Consider the following 24333-nt stretch of genomic DNA (forward strand, 5'->3'; position numbering starts at 1 on the left):
TTACTTGTCTACCATTTAAGGTGAAGTGATTAATTTTTTTGTATTCAAGGTTAAGGCACATCTTATTATTATTTTTATTCCCTTGTAAGCAGTTTATGTATTTTATCATTCTAATATTTAATATAATAGTGCCTTAGGTCTCCTAAGGTTTGCTTGAAATAATAAAAATAATATACTTTAATCTCATTATAATATTAATTTGGGTTTAAATATGGCCTAATTCATTGGCTTATGGCCCAAAGGTGTTGGGCAGACCACAGCCCACTTACATAAATAGAATGGTTAATTTAGCACAACTCGAAGGCCCATTTGGTCTAAATTATATCGGCTAATTGTCTACAAATATAAATAGATAAAAAAAAATATAATTTGTTAATACTTAAAAGAATTTCTTTCATATACAAAGAAAGGAGAAATTCCAAATAAAAATAGAAGTTATATGGTATCTTGGTTACTAATTGCATTAAATGATGGTAATTTATTTAATAAACAAAGGCAACCCAACTTTAAGTCTTATCCTTAATTAATAATTGTTCTAAGTAAATGCCAGGTTACAATGAACAAGTCAATTAATTTATAAACTAACTTAACGGATTTCCTATAACAAATTTAGGATCACATTTTGAAAGTAGAAATGAAAATTAAGAAGCTAATAAAATAGGGCTTAATTAAGTTACCCTCTTTTACTATATAGTTTCACACAACAATTTCAATATCATACTTGGAATTATCTATGCACTTTTTTAGAACTTGAATATGATATATTTTATCACTATAAATTATGGATAATTCTTGAAATAATCATATTTTGAGTAAAAATAAAAAAATAAACCTCACTTTAAGAAATCAATATACATTTAGTCACACTCTCACTTAAAATAGACCAAGTTATCATATTCAACATCAAGTATGAATTTTCGACATACTCGATTATCATGTGGTTATCTAATACATGAAATATGTCAAACACTCCTCTAGGTTTTAGTATATTGAGTGTGTCAAGCATTCTTTCTAGTATCTTACTTGACCATAGATCTTGATTTGCTCTACACACTAATTATCATACAACAAATTCATTTATAAGTTGAATACTTATATTTCAAGTGTATCAAGTTTGTCCAGATATAATAAGAAAAATATCAAGATATATTATTTTTCAAAAAAATCAATCTCAATACACATTACCAATACTATATAATGAATAAAAATAAAAAATAAAAAAAAAAGACGAAAGTGGCACTATTATGATGAAATAAGGCAAAGTTTGGGAGATATTCTTTGCTTTAGGAATTTTCTAAAATCTGAACAGACGAAAGTGGCACATCTCTCTTGTTACTCATTCATAATTCATATATACTTTTCCTTTATTACTTTATATTAAACACTTTCTCTTATATATCCACCTCCATCTTGACTTGGCCCCAGGAAACCCTCAACTCATCACTCTCATTTCTCTGAATCAAAATCAACCCATCATCTTACCATGGATGAAGAGTATGATGTCGTAGTCTTGGGCACTGGCCTCAAAGAATGCATCCTCAGTGGCCTCCTCTCTGTTGATGGCCTCAAGGTCAATTTTTCACTTCTGGGTCTTGTTTTTTTGTCCAGATTTCATCTGGGTTGTGATTGCTTCTTTGATCTTTATTGGTTTTGCTATCTGGGTTTGCTTCTGATTTCAAATTTGTATCTGGGTTTGTTCTGTTTTTCTTCTGATCTGATGGATCTGTCTGTGTTGTTTGATCTGATTGATTGTTTCATTTGGAGGATTTGTTAGTTGGTTTCTGATGAAGATCTATGTTGGACTTACTTTTAAACTAATCATCAGCTGAAGAACTAAGTAGATGATTAAGATTTTCGTTGTGGATCATTTCATCATTTCTTGGATTCTTGGTTAGCTGATAATTTCCGAGGGATAAAGCCATGATTTCCTTTCGATTCGAAGATTGTAGGGTTTTGCGGTGTCTCTAGTTTTCAACTTGAGTTCGTTCGGTGGGGTTGTGAGATTTTGTGGCAGTTGATATATTTCTGTTCGGTGGGACGGTTAGAATTGATTGTATGCTTTTTTGCTGGCTGTTGGTTTTAAATTTTAAAGGATTAGTTAACGTTGTCAGATACTGGATTCAAATTACAGTCAATTGATTACCTTGGCTCCACTTGTAGGAGTTGTGCGTGGTAGTTGATAATTTATATCTTTCTTGCTTCTTGCTTTGCATAAAAGCTTGCATTTTATGCATTGTCTTTAGTTTGTCGTTTTGATGTTCTTTTCAATGTCTTGTTATTCAGGTCCTGCACATGGATAGGAATGATTATTATGGAGGAGAATCAACATCACTCAATCTCAATCAGGTTCCACCTTTGTGAACTCTCGTTCCTAGACTTTTCAATCTATTTGCAATTTTTGTTATGCTTCAAATGGTTTTGATTTGACGTTATATATTTACAGCTCTGGAAGAGGTTCAGGGGAAATGAATCACCTCCAGCACACTTGGGCTCTAGCAGGGATTATAATGTTGACATGATTCCCAAGGTAATTTTTACCTTGTGACTTTTTTATATCCTTGTTACTTGACCGTAAAAGACTCCATTAAATAAACCAATCTTTTTCATTTTTTGACTTTTCTTTGTTTGGCTAGTTCATGATGGCAAATGGAACTCTTGTACGCGTCCTCATCCATACTGATGTTACTAAGTATCTATACTTCAAAGCTGTGGATGGAAGCTTTGTCTATAACAAAGGAAAGGTATAACATTTTAGTCACATGTTTGAGTTTGCCTTTTGCTGAGATTTTGTACATATTTGCTCAAAACTTGAACTGATGGTAAGTGAACCTGCTATTATAGGTTCATAAGGTGCCAGCAACTGATATGGAGGCACTGAAATCTCCACTCATGGGTATATTTGAGAAGCGCCGTGCTCGCAAGTTTTTCATATATGTCCAAGATTATGATGAAAAGGATCCCAAAACACATGAGGGAGTGGACTTGACAAGAGTGACAACTAAAGAGCTGATTGCGTAAGCTTTTGCCCTTAATTTTATCTTTATATTATTATTTTTTTTTTTTTTTATGGTGCAAATGGTATTATATATCTCTCTCTCTCTCTCTCTAAGTTTGTGGTAGGTGTAATGATATCTTGTTTTCATAAAATGTGATAACAAGAGTGGTACAAAAGTACGTTGAAAATTTGAATTTTTAATAATTTGTTTGTGAAAGCTTTCATGGAGTTTATAAACTTTAGTGCTTATTTCCTGGTTTGCATCTCCTTTTCATTTTTACGCTACCATTATCTCATTAAAAAGAAGAAATGTTTCTTACTTGATTGTACTTTAGATGTTATTGATGGAAGTACTTTGTACTGTTTGCTGATAATATAGCTGATTTTTAACAGCAAATATGGTCTTGATGACAACACTATGGACTTCATTGGGCATGCATTAGCACTTCATAGGGATGATAGGTACTTACACGAACCTGCTCTAGATACTGTGAAGCGGATGAAGGTAAAAACTGCATTGTGCTTAAAGTTTATATCATTTTCCGTTGCTTGAACTATTATACACAAAAGTCAACTTCATCATGTGTTCCTCAAGTATTTTCCTCCCGAATTTTGTAATAGCTATATGCGGAATCTCTTGCACGTTTTCAAGGAGGATCACCATACATTTATCCTCTGTATGGGTTGGGAGAGCTGCCCCAGGTGCTTCTCTCCAATCTATTTTTAGTTGTTCTGCGGAACTGATATTGAAATTAAAGTGAAAGTAGTTTAATTGGGTTTTATGTGTCTCTTTTACTTCTATTCAGGCATTTGCACGGCTTAGTGCTGTTTATGGTGGGACATATATGTTGAATAAACCTGAGTGCAAGGTACATAATAGTGCTGGTAAATTCTTTGTGTATTTATTACTATTGGCTGAGTATTGTTGGCATCTTGCTCTAATGCCAGGTTGAGTTTGACGATGAAGGCAAAGTTGTGGGTGTCACTTCAGAAGGGGAAACTGCCAAGTGCAAGAAAGTTGTTTGAGATCCTTCCTACCTGCCGAGCAAGGTAATTTTTATGTTATTCTGTTTTTGTGTTAGTCTTCCAATTAAGGTGAAAAGCTTGATGCATTTTCTGCTTCTGAGCAATTTTGCTTCTTTTGATTTATATGCAAACTAATTTCTGCCCGAAGTATTTTTGAACTTGGAAAAAGAAGGGGCATTTGTGGTCAAATTTGTCTATTCTGATTTTGTAATTACTGACTTATAAATGGTAATTATGAGATTGATTGGTTTCACAAACCCAGATTCTTCTTCTTCTTCTTATTTTTTTTCTCCAAATATATATATATATATATATATACACTATTATTTCTGAGAAAAATGTATTTTTGTAACAGGTGAGGAAGGTTGGCAGGGTTGCCAGAGCAATTGCCATTATGAGCCACCCTATCCCAAGCACCAATGATTCTCATTCAGTGCAGGTTATCCTGCCACAAAAGCAGTTGGGTCGCAAGTCAGACATGTGAGTTATTTTATCTCCCTTTTTGGGGTACCCGTGGATACTAACATTAGAAGAAAAGTATTCATGATTATTTGGTTTGGCAGTATTTTCTTTATCTTTCAATGCGCTAAAATTTTATGATGTTTCCTTGGTGGAGTAGGTACCTTTTCTGCTGTTCTTACTCTCACAATGTTGCTTCTAAGGGCAAATTCATTGCATTTGTATCAACGGATGCAGAGACTGATAACCCTGAGATTGAATTGAAGCCTGGGATTGATCTTTTAGGTCCTGTTGATGAAATATTTTTTGAGATTCTTGACAGATATGAGCCAGTCAATGAACCTTCATTGGACAATTGCTTTATATCAACAGTGAGTATTCTTTAGTACCTTTAAAGGTTTCTAAGGACCCGTAACTTCCAAGTTTCTTTATATTTTACCTATGGTTGAACCATAAAAAACTCCATTGTGATCTTTCAGAGTTATGATGCTACAACACACTTTGAGACAACTGTAATAGACGTGCTCAACATGTATACCATGATAACCGGAAAGGTAAAATTTTGTATTTTGGTGCTAACTATCCATTTACATCGTGTTATGAAATATGAAAGTTGCTTGAAAAATAACCTTTTCTAGTTTTTTGTTATCCTTTTTGGGAAAAAAAGACTGTTTTAGGTTTAAATTAGATTCCATAATTGCTTACACTGGTGTTAAATGGTGACTTAATGACTTGTTTGTGAACAGGTTCTCGACCTGACTGTGGATCTAAGTGCCGCCAGTGCCGCAGAAGAATGAGGAATACTACTTTGTGTGTGCTTTAATGTTTGTGGTGTATTCGAAGTTCTTTAGATGTTTTGTTGCTGGTGGATTTCCTTCACAAGAGTGGGGGTTAGACTTGTCATGGTTTCCTGTTTTATCATGGTTATACCATTATGTAATAAGATGGTGTTTTAAATATTCTTTAGAACTTTTTATGTAGATCTCAAATATGCATCTGGCTTTGCTCATGTGATTAACTCTTTTGTTTGCTTTTCCAAGTATGTGGCCATTTTAGTTTATACAGTAGAAATATACATTTTGTTTGAATCCATCGAATGCAGACCCTGAAAGAAGAAAGGTGAACAGATTAAGATCAAAGGAATGCTGTTATGTCATTACCTTGACGTTATATGTCTCAAGAATCAAGCAATGTTTGCAACCAGAATGATGTAGTTTCGTTGCTAGAGCCTTTGCTATTTAAGACTTTGTATGCAGGATTTTGTTAAGCTTTTAGGGGTACTTTGGAAAAAGTCATCCACCGGTCTGTAAAATAGATAATTTGACCTTATATATGTTAGTGAGAACATAGCAATAAGAATATTTGAGTATTGAGTTGGCCATCTTGTTAATTGTTATAATACCATTAACCAGCGAGAATATCAAAATACAATCAACTAACACAAATATCGAATATTATTTTATCTATCTTGCTATAATACAATTGGTCAATAAAAGTATTGAGTATTGTTGTTAGTTGAGATTTGACAAAAAGTCAAAACTCAACTCATGAAGTATCTGAGTAGGGTTAAATGTAGATGTTATTATCAGATATTTTACCCATCTCTGTGTTGTTTAGATAGTTAGGGCAAATTAGAGATATGGTAGATACACATAAGATTCGATTCTTTATTTGAGTATCCCTGATTTAAGGTGGGAAAAAGATTAGTCGAAGTATGTGTAAGCTGGTTCGGATACTTTCATCGGATTTTAATGATATTTTAGTTTCATATTACTAAGTTTAACAATTTTACAGTATGAAATAGTTACACAAGTTACTATTAAAATAGTAACTATACTTGTTTATGGAATAAACTTTGGAAATTGACATATTTGAACAAAAGCCCTCCAACAGAAGAGGATGGGCATGCAATATTTAACTGGATGGGGCTTAAAGCCCAAACTGAAAAACCCAAACCTATAAACCCTAAATTGAAGCCATCAGCAACAGCGTCTCTATCTTCTCCCTGTTAAGTATTTGCATTTTAATCAGCTTCTCAAATACCTATTTTTAGGAAATTAAAATTTTGATACGATATTTATTTGCTTATCGATTTTAAAACCACCTAATCGAACTAGAGTTGACCACTTCACTATTACTAGATCATAGTCACTCACCACTACATAGCGTCGATGAGACTCCCTGCTAGGGACATAATCAGAATATTTAGTCACTGGGTCAAAACATCAATTATAAACCGAAGCCTCAAATCTTATAGCTTAGACTTTTCAAACAATTTATATTAACCCAATAAAATTTAACTCTTAAACCTATAAGAACTCATCAAATCCAATTATAAATATTAAGCAATTAACATATATATCAAAATTAAAGCAAATCCCTAAATCTTTATAATTTAGGATTTCATCAATTCTTTAAACCTATTCAAAATTCAATAACTAACCAAAATTTATCAAATCTAACTTAAAAAAATCACTAATTATTACGTCAATATAAACAAGATTAAATCAAAACCCTGTCAAAATCTTGAAATTAATCTTCCAATTTCAAACCTATTATTAAACACAACAAAAACTATAGCTCATTATCTTCATCAATTAAGAAAACTAAAATAAAATATTTTAAGGAAAAAAAAAAAAAAGGAAATAGTATCATTTTACCTTGTAACATCCAAAGATAATTTTGCTTAAGTAATTTAATCATAAGAAGAAGAGGTACAGAGAAAGGTCAAAAAAATGTTAGTTAACACAAATTTTGTCAGATAAAACTGAATTTAAGTGGGTCAAATTGTAAATTCCATAATATATAAAGCTCTTTTTTTTTTTTTTTTTTTTTTTTTTTTGTTCAAAAGGTGAGTGGGTACCCAAAGCAATGTTTTGACACCCAACCTGGCTCGCCGGTTGAATAGGTTCATTGAGTCCCGGGGCCTTTGCTGGGGTGGTTATCACTTTCAACTATCTACCCTAACATAATAAAATGAGGGACGACAATCGCGAGCAGACAACGACAATTATGTTGGAGCTTTTGGAGAGGGAGTGCCAGTAAGTCCAAAGGTGGTGAAGGTGATTTCCCATAGTGAATCAACTAGAAAATGAAAAAATCAATCAACAAAACAGTGGCTTGTCATCGGCGATTAGTGGAGTGACAAGGAGGGTGACATGAGTTTTGGTCAGGAGGCTTAGGGGATGTTTTCATGGTGATGGAAGTGTTTTCCCAGAACAGACCCTATTTGGCCTGCATTGTCGACGTCGACAATGGTGTTTGGGTATACTCGACAATGGTGTTTGGGGTATTTTGCTAGTTACAGAACTTATAGTAATTTTTGGAGATGTTTTTGTTAAATTTCAAACTTTTAAGTACCAGTTTAGCCCGCCGTCAAACAGGTTCAACCGGTTAAACCCAGACACTTGGCCACTTTGCTGGGTTTCAGCCGGATTGATTATTAAAACACTGCCAATATGTCGTCTGGCTACATCCTCCTCTCGCTATCGCCTATTCAAGCTTCAACAGTTTTTGCTTTTGGGGTCTTTTTCATTTCCAAATTTTAAAAATAAAAATTTGTGATTCAGTCAATACTACAAGCAAATCCTGGATTTTGCTTGTAGTATTGAGTAGCCATGAGCTGGACGTTGACGTTTTACGTTATCTATCGGAGGATGATTCAGGTTCAGGTTCTCACTGCCGTCGAGATGGGCATGACGATTATGCAATATATACGACTAAGCAAAGTTTGGAAGATTCTTTGCTTTAGGAATTTTCTAAATTAACAAACAGAGCACCTCTCTCTCATTTACTCATTCATATATACTTTTCTTTTTTCTTTCTGTTAAACATTTTCTCTTATATATCCACCTCCATCTTGACTTGGCCTCAGAAAACCCTCAACTCATCACTCTCATTTCTCCGAATCAAATCAATCCATCATCTCACCATGGAGAAGAGTATGATTTCATAGTCTTAGGCACTGGCCTCAAAGAATGCATCCTCAGTGGCCTCCTCTCTGTTGATGGCCTCAAGGTCAATTTTCACTTCTGGTCTTGTTTTTTTGTCCAGATTCATCTGGGTTGTGATTGCTTCTTTGATCTTTATTGGTTTTGCTACTGGGTTTGCTTCTGATTTCAATTTGTATCTGGTTTGTTCTGTTTTTCTCTGATCTGATGGACTGTGCTGTGTTGCTTAATCTGATTTGTTTCATTTTGGGGATTAGGTTTGTAAGAAGATCTATGTTGGACTTGCTTTTAAACTAATCATCAGTTGAAGAACTAAGTAGATAATTAAGATTTTCGTTGTGGATGATTTCATCTTCTTGGATTGTTGGTAGTTTATAATTTCCGGGGATAAAGCCTGATTTCCTTTCGATTTCGAAGATTGTAGGGTTTGGCGGGTGTCTCAAGTTTTGAACTTAGTTCGTTCGGAGGGGTCCTGGGATTCTGTGGCAGTCGATATTTTTCTGTTCGGTGGGACGGTTAGAATTGATTGTATCCTTTTTGTTGGTTGTTGTTTTAAAGTTTAAAGGATTAGCTAAGGTTGTCTAGATACTAGATTCAAATTACTGTCAAGTGATTACCTTGGCTGCATTCGTGTCTTATGAGGGCGTGGCGGAGAGTGAGATGTTACAAGCGATGAAGTTGCACTAAAAGGATACCGCTAGAAGGGGTGTTAAGTTGCACTTGAATGATTGGTTTTTATTATCATTTTTGGTAACTTCGATTGGATTTGATTTTGTCTGACGTGTTGTGCGCTTGTAAATTGTGTTGGTAGTTTATAATTTATATCTCTCTTGCTTCTTGCTTCATAAAAGCTGCATTTTTTACATTGTCTTTAGTTCGTCATTTTGATGTTCTTTTCAATGTCTTGTTATCAGGTCCTGCACATGGATAGGAATGACTATTATGGAGGAGAATCAACATCACTCAATCTCAATCAGGTTCCACCTTTGTGAACTCTCATTCCTAGACTTTTCAATCTATTTGCAATTTTTTATGCTTCAAATGGTTTTGATTTGACGTATATATTTACAGCTCTGGAAGAGGTTCAGGGAAATGAACCACCTCCAGCACACTTGGGCTCTAGCAGGGATTATAATACAGATTCCAAGGTATTTTTACCTTGTGACTTTTTTATATCCTTGTACTGACCGTAAAAGACTCCATTAACTAACCAATCTTTTTCATTTTTTGACTTTTCTTTGTTTGGCTAGTTCATGATGGCAAATGGAACTCTTGTACGTGTCCTCATCCATACTGATGTTACTAAGTACTATACTCAAAGCTGTGGATGGAAGCTTTGTCTATAACAAAGGAAAGGTATAACATTTTATTCACGTGTTTGAGTTTGCCTTTTGCTTAATTTTTTACATATTTGCTCACACTTGAACTGATGGTAAGTGAACCGGTTATGGTAGTCATAAGGTGCCAGCACTGATATGGAGGCACTGAAATCTCCACTCTGGGTGTATTTGAAAAGCGCCGTGCTCGCAAGTTTTTCATATATGTCCAAGATTATGATGAAATGATCCCAAAACACATGAGGAATGGACTTGACAAGATGACAACTAAAGAGCTGATTGCGTAAGCTTTTTCACTTAATTTTATCCTTTTCTTTTTTTTTTTTTTTACTAAAGACTCTTTTTTTTGGTGCAACTGTCTCTTTCTCTTCTAAGCTCGTGGTAGGTGAAATGATATCTTGTTTTCATACAATTGATAACAACTGTGTTACAAAAGTACGTTGAAAATTTGAATTTTAATAATTTGTTTTGAAAGCTTTCATGGAGTTTATAAACTTAGTGCTTATTCCTGGTTTGCATCTCCTTTTCATTTTTATGCCCCATTATCTCATTAAAAAGAAGAAATTGTCTTATTAATTGTACTTCAGATGTCATTGATGGAATACGTTGTACTGTTTTGATATATAGCTGACTTTTTGACAGCAAATATGGTCTTGATGACAACACTATTGACTTCATTGGGCACGCAGTAGCACTTCATAGAGATGATAGTACTTGCACGACCTGCTCTAGATACTGTGAACGGATGAAGGTAAAAACTGCATTGTGCTTAACGTTTATATCATTTCCTTTGCTTGAACTATTATACACAAAAGTCACTTTATGATGCTTTCCTCAAGTTTTTCCACCCGGATTTTGTGATAGCTATTGTGAATCTGTTGCACGTTTTCAAGGAGATCACCATACATTTATCCTCTGTATGGGCTGGGAGAGCTGCCCCAGGTGCTTCTCTTCTCTCTATTTTTAGTTGTTCGCGAAACTGATATTGAAATTAAGTGAAAGTAGTTTAATTGGGTTTTAGTGTCTCTTTACTTCTATTCAGGCATTTGCGCGCTTAGTGCTGTTTATGGGGGACATATATGTTGAATAAACTGAGTGCAAGGTACTTAATAGTGCTGTGAATTCTTGTTTATTTATTACTATTGGCTGAGTATTGTTGGCATCTTGCTCTAATGCCAGGTTGAGTTTGACGATGAGGCAAAGTTGTGGGTGTCACTTCAAAGGGGAAACTGCCAAGTGCAAGAAAGTTTTTTGTATCCTTCCTACCTGCCGAGCAAGGTAATTTTTATGTTATCTGTTTTGATTTATATGCAACTAATTTCTGCCTGAAGTATTTTGAACTTGGAAAAAAGGGGCATTTGTGGTCAAATTTATCTATTCTGATTTTGTATTACTGACTTATAAATGGGAATTATGAGATTGATTAGTTTCATAAAACCCAGAGTCTTATATATATATATATATATATAGTAGTGCTTAGAAAATGTTTTCATTAACAGGTAGGAAGGTTGGCAGGGTTGCCAGAGCAATTGCCATTATGAGCCACCCTATTCCAAACACCAATGATTCTCATTCAGTGCAGGTTATCCTGCCACAAAAGCTTGGGTCGCAAGTCAGACATGTGAGTTATTTTATCTCCCTTTTTGGGTACCCGTGGATACTAACATTAGAAGAAAAGTATTCATGATTATTTGTTTGGCAGTATTTCTTTATCTTTCAATGCGCTAAAATTTTATGATGTTTCCTTGGTGGAGTAGGTACCTTTTCTGCTGTTCTTACTCTCACAATGTTGCTCTAAGGGCAAATTCATTGCATTTGTATCAGCGGATGCAGAGACTGGTAACCTGAGATTGAATTGAAGCCTGGGACTGATCTTTTAGGTCCGTGTGATGAAATATTTTTTGAGATTCTTGACAGATATGAGCCAGTCAATGAACCTTCATTGGACAATTGCTTTATATCAACAGTGAGTATACCTTTAGTACCTTTAAATGCTTCTAATAATCCTAACTTCCAAGTTTCTTTATTTTTTACCTATGGTTGAACCATAAAAAAATTTCATTTTGATCTTTCAGAGTTAGATGCTACAACACACTTGAGTCAACTGTAATGGCGTGCTCAACATGTATACCATGAAACTGAAGGTAAAATTAACTATTATGGTGCTAACTATCCATTTACATTGTGTTCTGAAAGATGAAAGTTGCTTGAAAAATAACCTTTTCTAGTTGTTGTTATTGTAAAGTTGCTTGAAAGATAACCTTTTCTACTAGTTTTTATAGTAAAGTTACTTGAAAAATAACCTTTTCTACTAGTTGTTGTAGTAAAGTTGCTTGAAAAATACCTTTTCTAGTTTTTTTTTTTGTTTTTTTATCCTTTTTGGGAAAAAAGGAGGATTTAGGTATAATAGATTCCACAATTGCTTACATGGTGTTAAATGATGACTAAATGACTTGTTTGTGAACAGGTTCTTGACCTGACTGTGGATCTAAGTGCCGCCAGTGCCGCAGAAGAATGAGAATACTACTGCTTTGCTCATGTGATAACTCTTTTGTTTGCTTTTCCAAGTATGTGGCCATTATAGTTTATACAGTAGAAATATACATTTTGTTTGATTCCATTGAATGCAGACCCTGAAGAAGAAAGGTGAAAATAAAATCAAGGAATGTTGTTATGCTATAACCTTGACGTTATATTTCTCAAAATCAAGCAATTTTTGCAACCAAAGTGATGCATTTTCGTTGCTAGACCTTTGCTATTCAAGACCTTGTATACAGGATTTTGTTAAGCTTGAGGGGCTAGGGGATTCAGGACCTGGGATGACTCGGTTGGACTTTGAAAAAAGTCGTCCATGGTCTATAAGTATCGAATATTATAGTATGCATCTTGTTAATACATCAATCAATGAAAGTATTGAGTATCGTTAGTCAGAATTCAACAAAAACTCATCCTTGGAGTATCGAGTAGGGTCAAATGTAATGTTATTATATCGGATTTTAATAATATTTTAGTTTCTATTACTAAGTTTTTAATAATTTTACTGCATGAATTATGAATAGTTATATAAGTTAGTATTAAAAATAGCAACTGTAATATTTTTTTCTCAAGGCATAATCGAACCCAAGGTTCTGAAACCCGGACCAGACCGGCGGTCCAACCATCACCCGCTTGCATTTCCGGTTTAAAGAGAGCAAATAACCGGGATTACGGTCAAACCGTTTAGACTGTGGTTGGACCGTCTCACTGTAGCAAACCGACGGTCCACCGTATTTAACAAATTTTCGGTCCACACCCCCATCCGTTTAACACATGAAATGAAAAAAAAATTTTAAAAATTAAAAACTACAGTTGCTCAGAGCCGCACACACAAACTCACAAAGTCAAAGTGTCAGACTTTAACAAATTTAATTTTCGTTTTTCAATTTGCTATTTTGCTTTTGAGTTTTGAGCTACAAATCAGTACAAGCCGTCGTCACTCTTGCGGTCTTGCCCCTTCTTCAGCTTTTCAGTTTTTCATCTTGGATTGCTACTGCCACCTGCAATTCGCAATCTCTCCACTCTCCAGTTTATCACTTTTGACTTTTTCATCTTGGTTTGTAGTAACATTCGCGATCTCCTCCACTCTCCAGTCTATCACTTTTTCGGTTTTTCATCTTGGTTTTGATGGTTTTTAACTTTAATTAGGTAGAGAATCGAATTTTTGCCATTTTTGCGTTTTTGCTTATTTCAATATGCTGATATCAGCTTGACATCATGCTGACGTCACCAGTCGGACCGACCGATCAACCGATCGAACCGGAACCGGCCATTTGGCCGGGTCATCCTCCGGTCTGTTTTCAGAACATTGATTCAACCTACACTCTTAGTGGGCGTGTGAAACATTTTATGTTAAACAAGGAGTTGAACAAACCCATGAAACACTCAAGCTATTAATCAATTACCAACCTCTAAAACTTTTCCTGTGTGAAAATTTCCTCTGTCCATCCGACATATACTGTTTGCAAATCTTTATAATGCAAAAGTGTTATTCAAATTTGATCTTAAACCTGTTTTGGCAGCTTGGCATTCATCTTGAAGATAAGACATAAAACAGCATTTGCATCCCCAATCAGTATTACTAATGTGTAATGTCTTCGGCCATATGGAATAAACTTTGGAAATAGACTTATTTGGACAAAAGCCCTCAAAAGAAGAGAATGGGCGTGCAATATTTAACTGGATGGGGCTTAAAGCCCAACAGAAAAACCCAAACCTATAAACCCTAAATTGAAGCCAGCAGCAACTCTATCTTCTCTCTGTGTTTGGCAGTGAAGGATTTGCATTTTAATCAGCTTCTCAAACTCATTTCCGTAAATTAAAATTTTTGATACGAATTTATTTGCTTATCGATTTTGAAACCACCTAATCGAACTAAAGTTGAACACTTCACTCTTATTATATCACCGCCGGCTCACCACCACACAGCGCCGGTGAGACTCCCCGCTACCGCCTATTCAAGCTTCAACAGTTTTTCTTTTGGGGTCTTTTTCAATTTCCAATTTTGTAAAATAAAAATTCGTGATTCAGGATTTGCTTGTAGTATTGAGCAGCCATGAAGTTGGACGTCGACGTTTTACGTTATCTATCGAAGGATGATTTCAGGGTTCTCACTGCCGTCGAGATGGGCATGAGGAATGTATGTTTTCATTCTCAGTTAACTCTTCTACTTTTGTTTAACTTGTTTGCTGTTTAGAGTATAAACTACAAGATTCTCTAACATGCCTTTTTCATTGGTTTCAGCATGAGATTGTGCCTGCAGAACTCGTGGACCGCATAGCTTCTCTCAAGTATTTACTTTATCCATAGTAACTTTGCCCTTTGTTCAGTTTTTGCTCATTTTTCAAACTGAGAGCTCTGCTTGTAATTAGGCTAAATCAGGGATAACCATAATTATTTTTCTAACTATTAGATGATGGTTGCATATGGGTATAGGCATGGAGGCACTTATAAGGTTTTGAAGAATTTGCTCAGGCATAAGCTTCTGCACCATGACTCTTCCAAATGTGAGTTGTGATCTTATTTATTTTAGAAACTAAGCTATACTTGTTGCCTGAGATATTTGCAATCTAATTATATTGTTATATATGTCTAGATGATGGGTTTCGGCTCACTTACCTTGGTTATGATTTTCTTGCGATTAAGACCTTGGTCAATCGTGGAGTGTTTACGGCTGTTGGCCGTCAACTTGGGGTTGGAAAAGAATCTGGTAACACACATAGATTTATGTAGTTGCATCTAAGTTGATTGTGTAAAGATGATGATGTCTGATTGCAAGCTCATATTATTTATTCTGTTCAAGATATCTTTGAGGTTGCACGTGAAGACGGTACTGTTTTGGCGATGAAGTTGCACAGACTTGGCAGAACTTCATTTAGGGCTGTCAAATCTAAGCGTGATTACTTGAGGCATCGAAGTAGTTATAACTGGCTCTATTTGTCCCGCCTTGCTGCACTCAAGGAATTTGCTTTTATGAAGGTCCTTTGCTGATATGTTTTACATTTTCATTTTCATTTACTTTATTTAGTCATTTCCCTCTTTCAGTTACATATTGGGGTTAAATTTCTGAACTGTTTGAACAGGCTTTGGAAGAACATGGGTTCCCTGTTCCGAATGCCGTGGACTGTAATAGACATTGTGTGATAATGTCACTTGTTCAAGGTTATCCACTGTAAGAGTTCCCTTTTGCAAAAAATGCTTGATTTCCATACATCTAATTTATATTTTTATACTTTTATTTATTTGTTTTTACTTATACCTTAAAGAGCTAGTTGTTTCTATAAATATGTTTTACGTATCACTTTGATCTCACCTTTTATTGTAAGAATATCAGCAAGTGAAAAATTTGTTACAGTAAGATGGCTGTTATTCTTAAAAAATGGACAGGCATAATAAGTTTGTGGAAAAGTTATTAGTTTACATATGGAAGATGACTATTTAATTGATACTTGTGTTAATAGAGGGGTTAGTGGGTTTTTGTGGAAACTTTTATCTTTTATATTTATTCATTGCAGTGTACAAGTGAAGGAATTGCAAAATCCAGAAACAGTTTTCAACACTATTCTTGGTATTGTTGTTCGTTTGGCAGAACATGGTCTCATTCATTGTGACTTTAATGAATTCAACATTATGGTATGTGTTAAAATCCTGGTCATCGCCATCTATTTCAATTTTGAGTGTATTCTTATCACTTAATAGATTGGTTACTGTTTTCAGCTCTGTTTTTTTCTTGTTGTATTAATCATATAGGTTTTGATGCATTCATCTGGAGTTGTAGTACTTTAAGAAGCCTTGACTGCTTTCTGTTTTAGCTTATTGGTAATTCAAAGCTTATGCTTGAATTTCTGTGATTTTCAGATTGATGATGATGAGAAGATAACAATGATTGATTTTCCGCAAATGGTGTCTGTATCTCACCGGAATGCACAGATGTAGGAGAAATTTTTTTTCTGCAATCACATATTAAATTTTAATAAAGAATTTCTGATTTTCATGTTTATCATGATCATATCTCTAAAACCTGGAATTTTTAGCCTCTATGTATATTATATTCATTATTCATGTTCCTAATTAGCTCACATCACATTTTCAGGTACTTCGACCGAGATGTTGAATGCATCTTTAAGTTTTTCAGAAAGAGGTCAGTTATTTTGATTTACTTTTTGGAACTCCAATTTATTTTTTCGTTTTTTCTGGATGATATGAAATTGAAAGTTCCGAATTTTTGTTAGCTTCTGTTCTATTTCATTAGCTTTAGGATATGATTAAAGAGGATGATTTGGATAGTTCATTCATGGAATATAGACTATATAGATGTTTTGTTTTACTAAATTGTGAATCACTTTTGATGGAGCACTGGTTTATATTACTAATTTGTACACTCTTTTTTATAAAAATATAAGTCTCTTGTTTCCTATAAATAAAATAAAATAAAATAGTGGATGATTTGTCCGCTGCCATACTTCAAGTCCTCAGACTTCGTATGAGGTATACTTAGAAACAGGAGATGGGTCATATTTGGCTTGGATTATGTCCTTGTTAACCTATGTTGCATCTTATGATATGCATACAGCGAAGGTAGGTTCCTAGGCTTAGGAGGTGCTAAATAGAATTCTTATAGAATGAAAGTTCCTGCTAAGGTAGGTTTATTGGAATAGGAGGTGGCTGAAAGAATCTAGACATCTAGTTGACTGTTAAATTCCAGTTATGCTGGTTAGTTTGTCACTATGTTTTTTTTTTTTTCTTTTTTTTCTCTCTCTCTCTCTTTATGGTATATTCCTTTTTTTTTCCAGGTTCAACATGTCTTTCCAAGAAACTGTAGATGATGCTGATGGTTCTGACATAGATACGGATGAAAGTAGTAGGCCCACCTTTTCTTCAATATGTAAAGCTTCTGGATCTCTAGACAAGGAGCTTGCTGCCAGTGGGTTTACGAGAAAGGATCAGGATGACATTGAGAAAGTATGGTGAAACATGTTTTATTTAATTTCAAACATATGCATGTGCATTTGAATTAGGATAGAAGATGTGTGTCCTTGCACATGTAATTTTGGTCTACATGTTTACTTTGGATGCAAAGGAAGAGATGCCAAGATGATAATGTTTTTCTTTCAGATGCTTAATAGTTTGATTGCTATTGCTGGTTTTACTGTTCCTCTATTCCATTTACCAGTGTTGCCCTTTTTTTAGTATGTTCTGTTTGACCTGTTTTTTTCTTTTTCTTTTCTTGTAACATATACTGTGTACTTCTCACTTAACAATATCAAAGTATGACAACATGGTGGTATTTTTTGTAGTTCATTGGAGGAGGTACTGAGAAGGATATAGGTTCTGATGATGAAGGAACTGATGATGGAAAGGATACAGGTTCAGATGGTGAAGGAACCGACAATGAGCATGCCTTTGAGTCTAATGAAACAGATGTCAATGGTTTTGGTTCTTTACGCTTGGTGGAGAAGGTATATTTCTTATGAGCTTTTTCTGCTTTGATTTTAAATTGATTTAACTCACAAGTCTACTCTGGTATATGAGTCTGATGTCCTAACCAAACTCCTGATTATAGAATGACCTGGCTGTCCTACTTGTTCATTTCTTTTGTATCCGAGTTGGTTCAGATTTAGATTCTTAACAGGTCAGGAACACTTAATTGGTGGATCATATTGTATGTTTCTGCAAATCAACAAAAATGAAACTTTTTTATGCCATAGAAATTTGCTAATATGTATAAGATGCCACCAGCCTGGTTAGTGGATTCAATTAAAAGAAATAAAATGAGAAACAATATTTAAGACCAAATACATTATACTTTTGAATTAGCTGAGGTAATAGGGAAAAAAATGCACTGTAACAGATGATATAAACTATGAATAAATTAAACTTTCATGATATATTTTGTTTGAAATGATGAAAATAGAGAGAGACTACTGCTGGGTCAAAATAAAGTATCTTGCTGGATGATCACTGCTTGCTCTATGACTGTAAAATGGTCCTGTCTGAGGAGTCAAATGAGCTAGATGATCTATATGAAGGGAAAGATCTAAAGCTGGTCTGGTTATGAAGTCTAGGTTTTCATTTTAAAATATAATCAGGGTAAGCTGGTCTGGTTATGAAGTCTAGGTTTTCATTTTAAAATATAATCAGGGTAAGGACAACTTGGTGTTGTTTTTCACTTTGTGTGACCTGAATTATATTATATAATTCTATGCTTTCTTGCATAGTGAGAGTTCTTGTCTTGTTTTTAATCCAGGATGAGTCAACTTCAAATTGCAATAAGGAAGATGAAAAGGTGGAGATTCGACAAAACTCCGAAACAGGCCAAGATAGTGGACCTCAAACTCAAGAAGAGAGTGACGAGGTATGAGTTGAGATATTATCCTTTTGTACATGTTTGAAGTTTGTGCAACTTACACATGTTGGATTTGTTCACTTGTGACCTTGCAATTGCAACTCTCTTTAGGATAGTTGATGCCAAAATTTAATAAAACGAAGAAAATTCACAGTTCAGCAAGAAATCCTATGATGCTTGATAATTGATATGTGGCTTTGTTATTAGGCATGGTCCTTATGTTTTCATTCTTTGCAGGAGGAAGATAATGATACCCTGAATGAACATGATGCTGAACTCACAAAGAGGATTGAAAAGCAGAGAAGACGTGCAGTAGCAGCAGCCCGTGGGGGACGAAAGTCTTTTTCCTCAAGAAATTCATACAAGGACAAAGGTGGAAAATCCTCTCACAATTCTAAAATCCAGAAGCAATTAAGCAACTGGTGAAAAATATGAAGGCATAGAAACCTGCCAATTTTTATGGCAATGGCAGTAATACACAACTAAAGACTAATGTTAATTCACACAAGCTATAGTTTACGAACCGCCAAATGCGACAACAGGCAAGACAATGCAGTGCTTCATAGAAATAGCTAGGTGAAGCTGGGGCTTTTAATGTGCATAAAGATTCTATTTTGGTATTGTCTTTTCCGTCCTGAGTCAAATACTGCAGCTTGCTACAATTTTGATGTGTTATAGTCTAGAGATATATCTATTACATATTTATCACAGCTCTTTCAGGGCAACGTGTAAGTTAGTTGACGTAAAGTTCATGTATGCAATAAAATTGTGATGAGTAGTGATATGCTTTGTTCTCAACCTAATTGCATTACTTTGCCTTGTTTCCTATGGTTTCATTGATAAAGTGGTCAGCACTCAGAGGTGTTGATTTTGTGGTGTTCTAATTCTTTGATACTATAACCCAAGAAGAAAAGAAAATTTTTATTAACAGTGTATGGTTTAGTTTCCGAAGTTACAAGATTTCGAGGCTGTTCATTTTTGCTCACTATAAGCCCCTGCATTACTCCCTTCCATTGCAGAAGTCTTCCCTAGCTTTCCCAGTTGAATTAAAGCAGGGGAATCCTCTTTGTGTAGTCCAACTTTGCTTGATTCAGTGGCAGCATTTCTAGTAGTCTTTTTCTTTTTGGCCAGCCTAGCCCACCCAACCAGTCCATCATGAATATGTTCATCAAATATTGCCTTCTTGAATGAGCTTCCCATCTTCAAACCAAACAACACAAAACCATTGTCAGTTTAAAAACATCCATATGAAGCACAACATAAAGATATATTTTTGACAGAAAGTCTTCGGTATGCCCGTCTTATGTGCAACCAACCGATCAGAGTATATTCGATATTTTGATCCCTCACCTGTGTGACAATAACGTAGAGTGGCAATGTACTGTAACTGCAAATGAACTGGATAAACACCCTGAGAATGAAAATTGACATAATTTAGCAATACAAGAATTTGTAACTCAATTCAGAAACTAATATGATAGGTGAAGATGCATAATTTTACCCTATAACAAGTCTGGGAATGATAAAACGAACTTGTCCCATTATGCAAGAGTCAAAGCCATATTGAAGCTGAAACATATGACCATGTAAAGTTATCATTTATCTGTAATTGAGAGACTGATAATTTTAGTATAAATAGTATCGCATTCTTACCCAAATCCAGAAGAAAAATGCAAGTTCAAAAGAGTTCTGGAAAAGAATGACATGAATGAGAAAGAGAACAATCCGAGGCCGATTGAACCAGAAGTGATCATCAGAAGGTTGAACCACCAAATCTCCTTCAACTGCAACATGTTTCTCAGCAACCTCATGCGCTAATTGGGTTATTATGTGCTCCAACTTAGTCCCCACAGCAAGTAGAAGCTGTAAATACAGTCAATGCATTAAACTGAATTCTGGGGCATGGGAATATAATCAAGTGCATACAGTCCTAAAATGCATGTCAAAAGTTGCACACAAATTGTAATGAATCAAACAGAAGAATTGTAGTACAGTAGAATTGTATGGTTGGTTAACTTACAATAAAAGGTATAAATGCTATCCAAAAATATGTATGCCAGCCTGCACAGGAAAAATGGAGTTACATCAGTTCTTGAAGGTAATGATATTATGAAGTTTCAAGGCCAAGATTTTTAGTTGAATATGCAAGAATTGTGACAAATCATCAAGGGAATGTAATGTATGTTACTCTATGTTGTCAAGTAACCAAAAATGAGTTAAAGATGTAAGTTTAATGTTGCAAGAGTTAGAGATTTAGCAAGAAATTTTATCTGCGCAATATGCAGAATTTTTAGACAAATCTAACTACATTATGCTCGAGCAACTACTTAAGAGACAGAACAAATAGGATTTGACTGTAGAGAAAAGGCGTAAAACTTGAGGTAGTAAAGTTACCATAGACATTCAGCAACAAGAAAAAGACAACAAATAGCCAAAGATACCAGCTGCAATTCATGAAATCGGATAATCAGTAAGATCCATCAACACCCTCTAAATATTGAGTTGATGACAGCATGTTCCATGAACAAATAAAAATTAACCAAAAAATTGTTTCAATTTAAACTAAGCTAATGAAGACTAACCTTATTCCAACAACTTTCTTGAAATCGGCTTCAAGGGTACGCATCAAGTAGTTATGAAAATTGAACTTTGGATTTCCCCTGCAATGAGTCTAAAGAAGAGACTATTCAAAACCAGACAGAACAGTGAAAAGTTCATTGGCAAAGACATATAGAAACATAAATAACTTACCATAATGAAGCCTAGCCGCAAGGTGGTGTAATCTGATTTTGTGACAGATCCATAGAATTGCTTGAAAAATGAATGCTGAAAAATATAACAAGTGAGCAAAGAGATCACGCTTGTTAATCATAGAATTCCAAAGAAGTGTTGTGACCTCTAGTTTATTCAACAATTAAATGGGAATAATATAGAGGACACTCTGAAACTTTATAAAGCACTTTCAAAGTAAATGTAATGCTTAAACAAGGTGAGAGAGCGAAGATGTGGTGACTTACCCACCAGCCTAGCAAAGCATAGCCATTTCCGAGACCCTCATAACGATTCTTGATGAAATCATGATCTTGGAGATGGATATATATTCTTCTTTGAACTGCAAAAATTATACTTTATTTGCATAAGAAGAAATCAATGCACACAATAAGAAACTAACAGATGCATATGATTTGACAAAAAAAAATGAACTAAGGATGCAATTTATGGGAGAAGAATTCTCAGGTGCAAACGTTTGCATTTCTCAAGAGAGACGAACTGTTAATAGAGTAAAGCTAGTTCATCCAACAAACGAAAATGTGTAAATGTTACTGGAGAATAAGCATTACCCTCTGGCAGATCATGTTGGCCTTTAAAAGCAGAATCCTCCCACCGTTTCCATTTACGAACCTAGACCATCAAGAAAATAATTTAGCATATAAACGCCATGAAATTAAAGAAGAAAAGTATGATTAAAAGATAAGAAACTATAGAAGATATGAACATAAAAGAAACAATATTATGAGAATTAGTTTACCTTTGCTCCTCCGAAAAGAATGGTTAGAGCACAAAAAGTGACATGCACAACAGCTAGCACAAAGATAAAAATGTGAAGATGATGCAGTGCCGTGATTGATAATATTGACACCTTCCCCTGGATGTGAAAAAAGGAAAAAAAGAAGATTGTCAAGCCTTCTTATTCCAAAATATAATTGAACTATCAAGAGGTACTACTTAAAGATTCAAACACTAAAATCCATCACTCAAATGTTTCAAATTCCTTAAATGTAAACAGCATTAACAAAAAGGTTATTGTAATAGCAAAAATTCTGAAATGTGGATGTGCCAAAATTTTTAAAATTTGGATTCATGTTCAAGAACTTTTTTTTTTTTTTTTTTTTTTTTTTTACAGTTTTCGATGAGAAATTTTGTCTTTTAATGTTTATCGACAATAATAAACTATTAATCCACATTAGAGGATTTATTATAATAGCAATATGTCGATTCAAACCAAAATCTACTCTGTTGCAAAAGATAAATCATCCAAGTAAAATTTTACTGATAGGTAACGTAAGTGATTCTCAATATAATCTACATTCATAATAGCGTCATAACCTTTTTTACAATTGTTATAAAATAAAATCGATTTGCGTTTCCTGAACTTGATCAGAGGATGTGTTGGAGCTTTAGGTGATATTCTTATATTCTGTAAGAAACTGAAGCAATTAATCTTAATTAAACAGAATCTTTTAAGAATGTATGGGCTAGCAAGACTGTCCATTGATAATTAGAGATCGTGGAGACACTAAAGAGAAATCCTGACAAACTAATTTAGAGCCATTAGTTTTTGTCGAGTAAATAAATAATAAAATTAAGAGATCGTGGACACTACTATTTCACAATGCAGATGGGTTGATCTTTATTTATGAAACAAAATATAGAAATTGTTTGGTCCAAATACACATCTCCATTGAATTTAAAAAAATAAATTCAATGCATGTGAAATTAATGAAATAATATTAATATCTCCAATCAAAACCCCAACGTGTGAAATGCTTTATAAACACTTTTATTCTAGTATGAACAACCAGTAAACAAAATGAGACAAATTAATGAACGAGATTAAACAAGGGGAGTGTTGAATGAGTTTAATTAATACCTTGCCGGAACAGTAACTCTCCGAGGTTGAGGACTCGGCGAGAAGGCGGCGGCCGTTGCCATGGAAAGAAGAGAAAACAGATTGAAAATGAGCTGTAATATTGATGGTTGCCTTTCTTTCTTTCTTGCAAGGCAACCATTTACTTGCTAATTCCTCAGATATGCAGATTTTGGCTATCATATTTTGAAACACGGTCAGTAACAGTGATATGAACCCCAACAACATCAATTCTGCAGCCAAAAACATTACCACCATCAAGATAAACAATCTTTAAAAAAAAAAAAAAAAAAGAAAAAAAAAAAAAAGAAAAGTTCGCATAATACGAACATCTGCATATTCTAAAATCACAGACTAGATACAAGTCGTTGTGACAACAATCGTTAAAAGATAAAATTTTAGTCCAACTCTTTACACTCAGTATTCATCGAGTGGTACATTCATAGAATAAAATTAAAATAATAAAAAATTCTGGTTACGGTGGACCTTCTTTGATTTTTTGCAAGGCTTCGAAGAGTGGTCTCTGGTTGTTCTTCTTCAACACCTACAATAAGGCAAAAAAAGGGTGTCATTTAAAGTGGATTTTGCATCATTTTGACTACTCTCAGAATTCAGAAACAAATGAAAAAATGAAGAGAGGGAGATGGTGAAGCTTCAACACGCCTTGCCAACATAGTGCAGAAGACGTTCAACAGCTAGAGAAATAACAACAATTACACTACAAACTAAAGCCACCACCCAAGTTGGTGTGTATTCTAATGTTGTTCCTCCTTCAGCCATTTCTGCAACTCTCCAAATCTCTCTTTGTGGATTATATAACAAAACGATATTAATATAAAACAACACAAGATCTTCTTAATTAAATAACAATCATGCACCCCACTAATTAGGAGTAAACACAAACCCAATTCTCTATAATTTATTACTAAATTTTTAAATTCAATATAAAATATATAACGCAAAAAGTAGTTCATGCATGGAGGAGGAAGAGGGACAACTAGAGTCAAATAATATTATATATTTTCAATAAATATATA

At 34.4% G+C, this 24333-nt stretch overlaps 3 protein-coding genes and 1 pseudogene across 5 annotated transcripts; 3 read left to right on the top strand and 1 right to left on the bottom strand.

Moving 5' to 3' along the window:
• Positions 1–1272: 1272 nt before the first annotated feature.
• Positions 1273–12494, top strand: LOC116145894 (guanosine nucleotide diphosphate dissociation inhibitor 1-like). The gene is given in 13 exon segments (XM_031431328.1): positions 1273–1570; positions 2284–2346; positions 2444–2527; positions 2634–2741; positions 2842–3014; positions 3389–3500; positions 3617–3697; positions 3802–3864; positions 3944–4045; positions 4377–4501; positions 4641–4851; positions 4960–5034; positions 12235–12494. Coding segments are annotated over 13 exon segments (1335 nt in total). The 5' UTR covers positions 1273–1483; the 3' UTR covers positions 12286–12494.
• Positions 8098–11848, top strand: LOC116145897 (annotated as a pseudogene).
• A 1579-nt stretch (positions 12495–14073) lies between the features above and the next one.
• On the top strand, positions 14074–19402 carry LOC116145901 (serine/threonine-protein kinase rio2). 3 transcript variants are annotated; one of them, XM_031431337.1, is made up of 14 exons: positions 14074–14236; positions 14334–14442; positions 14547–14593; positions 14739–14809; positions 14899–15012; positions 15106–15281; positions 15386–15474; positions 15818–15935; positions 16161–16234; positions 16396–16443; positions 17096–17264; positions 17600–17761; positions 18550–18657; positions 18886–19402. In XM_031431337.1, exons 2-14 carry the CDS (start codon positions 14359–14361, stop codon positions 19072–19074), a joined length of 1449 nt encoding a protein of 482 aa, XP_031287197.1. In that variant the 5' UTR covers positions 14074–14236; positions 14334–14358; the 3' UTR covers positions 19075–19402. The 3 variants fall into 3 exon arrangements, with proteins under 3 accessions (XP_031287197.1, XP_031287199.1, XP_031287198.1); XM_031431339.1 differs by having other exon boundaries at positions 14347–14442; XM_031431338.1 differs by having other exon boundaries at positions 14074–14442.
• A 198-nt stretch (positions 19403–19600) lies between these two features.
• Positions 19601–24079, bottom strand: LOC116145889 (MLO-like protein 1). The gene is made up of 14 exons (XM_031431322.1): positions 23960–24079; positions 23783–23840; positions 23300–23529; positions 22178–22294; positions 21990–22050; positions 21666–21760; positions 21400–21474; positions 21231–21319; positions 21043–21092; positions 20669–20709; positions 20302–20511; positions 20150–20217; positions 19999–20059; positions 19601–19848 (listed from the first exon to the last, which is right to left on the bottom strand). The coding sequence occupies exons 1-14, from the start codon at positions 24074–24076 to the stop codon at positions 19621–19623; spliced, it is 1500 nt and encodes a 499-aa protein (XP_031287182.1). The 5' UTR covers positions 24077–24079; the 3' UTR covers positions 19601–19620.
• Positions 24080–24333: the final 254 nt, after the last annotated feature.

Source organism: Pistacia vera, unplaced genomic scaffold (assembly GCF_008641045.1).
Source record: "Pistacia vera cultivar Batoury unplaced genomic scaffold, PisVer_v2 Contig469, whole genome shotgun sequence".
NCBI classification, from domain to species: Eukaryota; Viridiplantae; Streptophyta; class Magnoliopsida; order Sapindales; family Anacardiaceae; genus Pistacia; species Pistacia vera.

Coding starts and splice junctions, on each gene's coding strand:
- LOC116145901 (XM_031431338.1), top strand. CDS start 14,359: ATGAAGTTGGACGTCGACGTTTTACGTTATCTATCGAAGGATGATTTC. Junction 14,810..14,898: donor GCACCATGACTCTTCCAAAT/GTGAGTTGTGAT, acceptor ATATATGTCTAG/ATGATGGGTTTCGGCTCACT. Junction 17,762..18,549: donor CTTTACGCTTGGTGGAGAAG/GTATATTTCTTA, acceptor TTTTTAATCCAG/GATGAGTCAACTTCAAATTG.
- LOC116145889 (XM_031431322.1), bottom strand. CDS start 24,076: ATGGCTGAAGGAGGAACAACATTAGAATACACACCAACTTGGGTGGTG. Junction 22,295..23,299: donor AGAGTTACTGTTCCGGCAAG/GTATTAATTAAA, acceptor TTTCACATCCAG/GGGAAGGTGTCAATATTATC. Junction 20,512..20,668: donor TAGCATTTATACCTTTTATT/GTAAGTTAACCA, acceptor CTGTATTTACAG/CTTCTACTTGCTGTGGGGAC.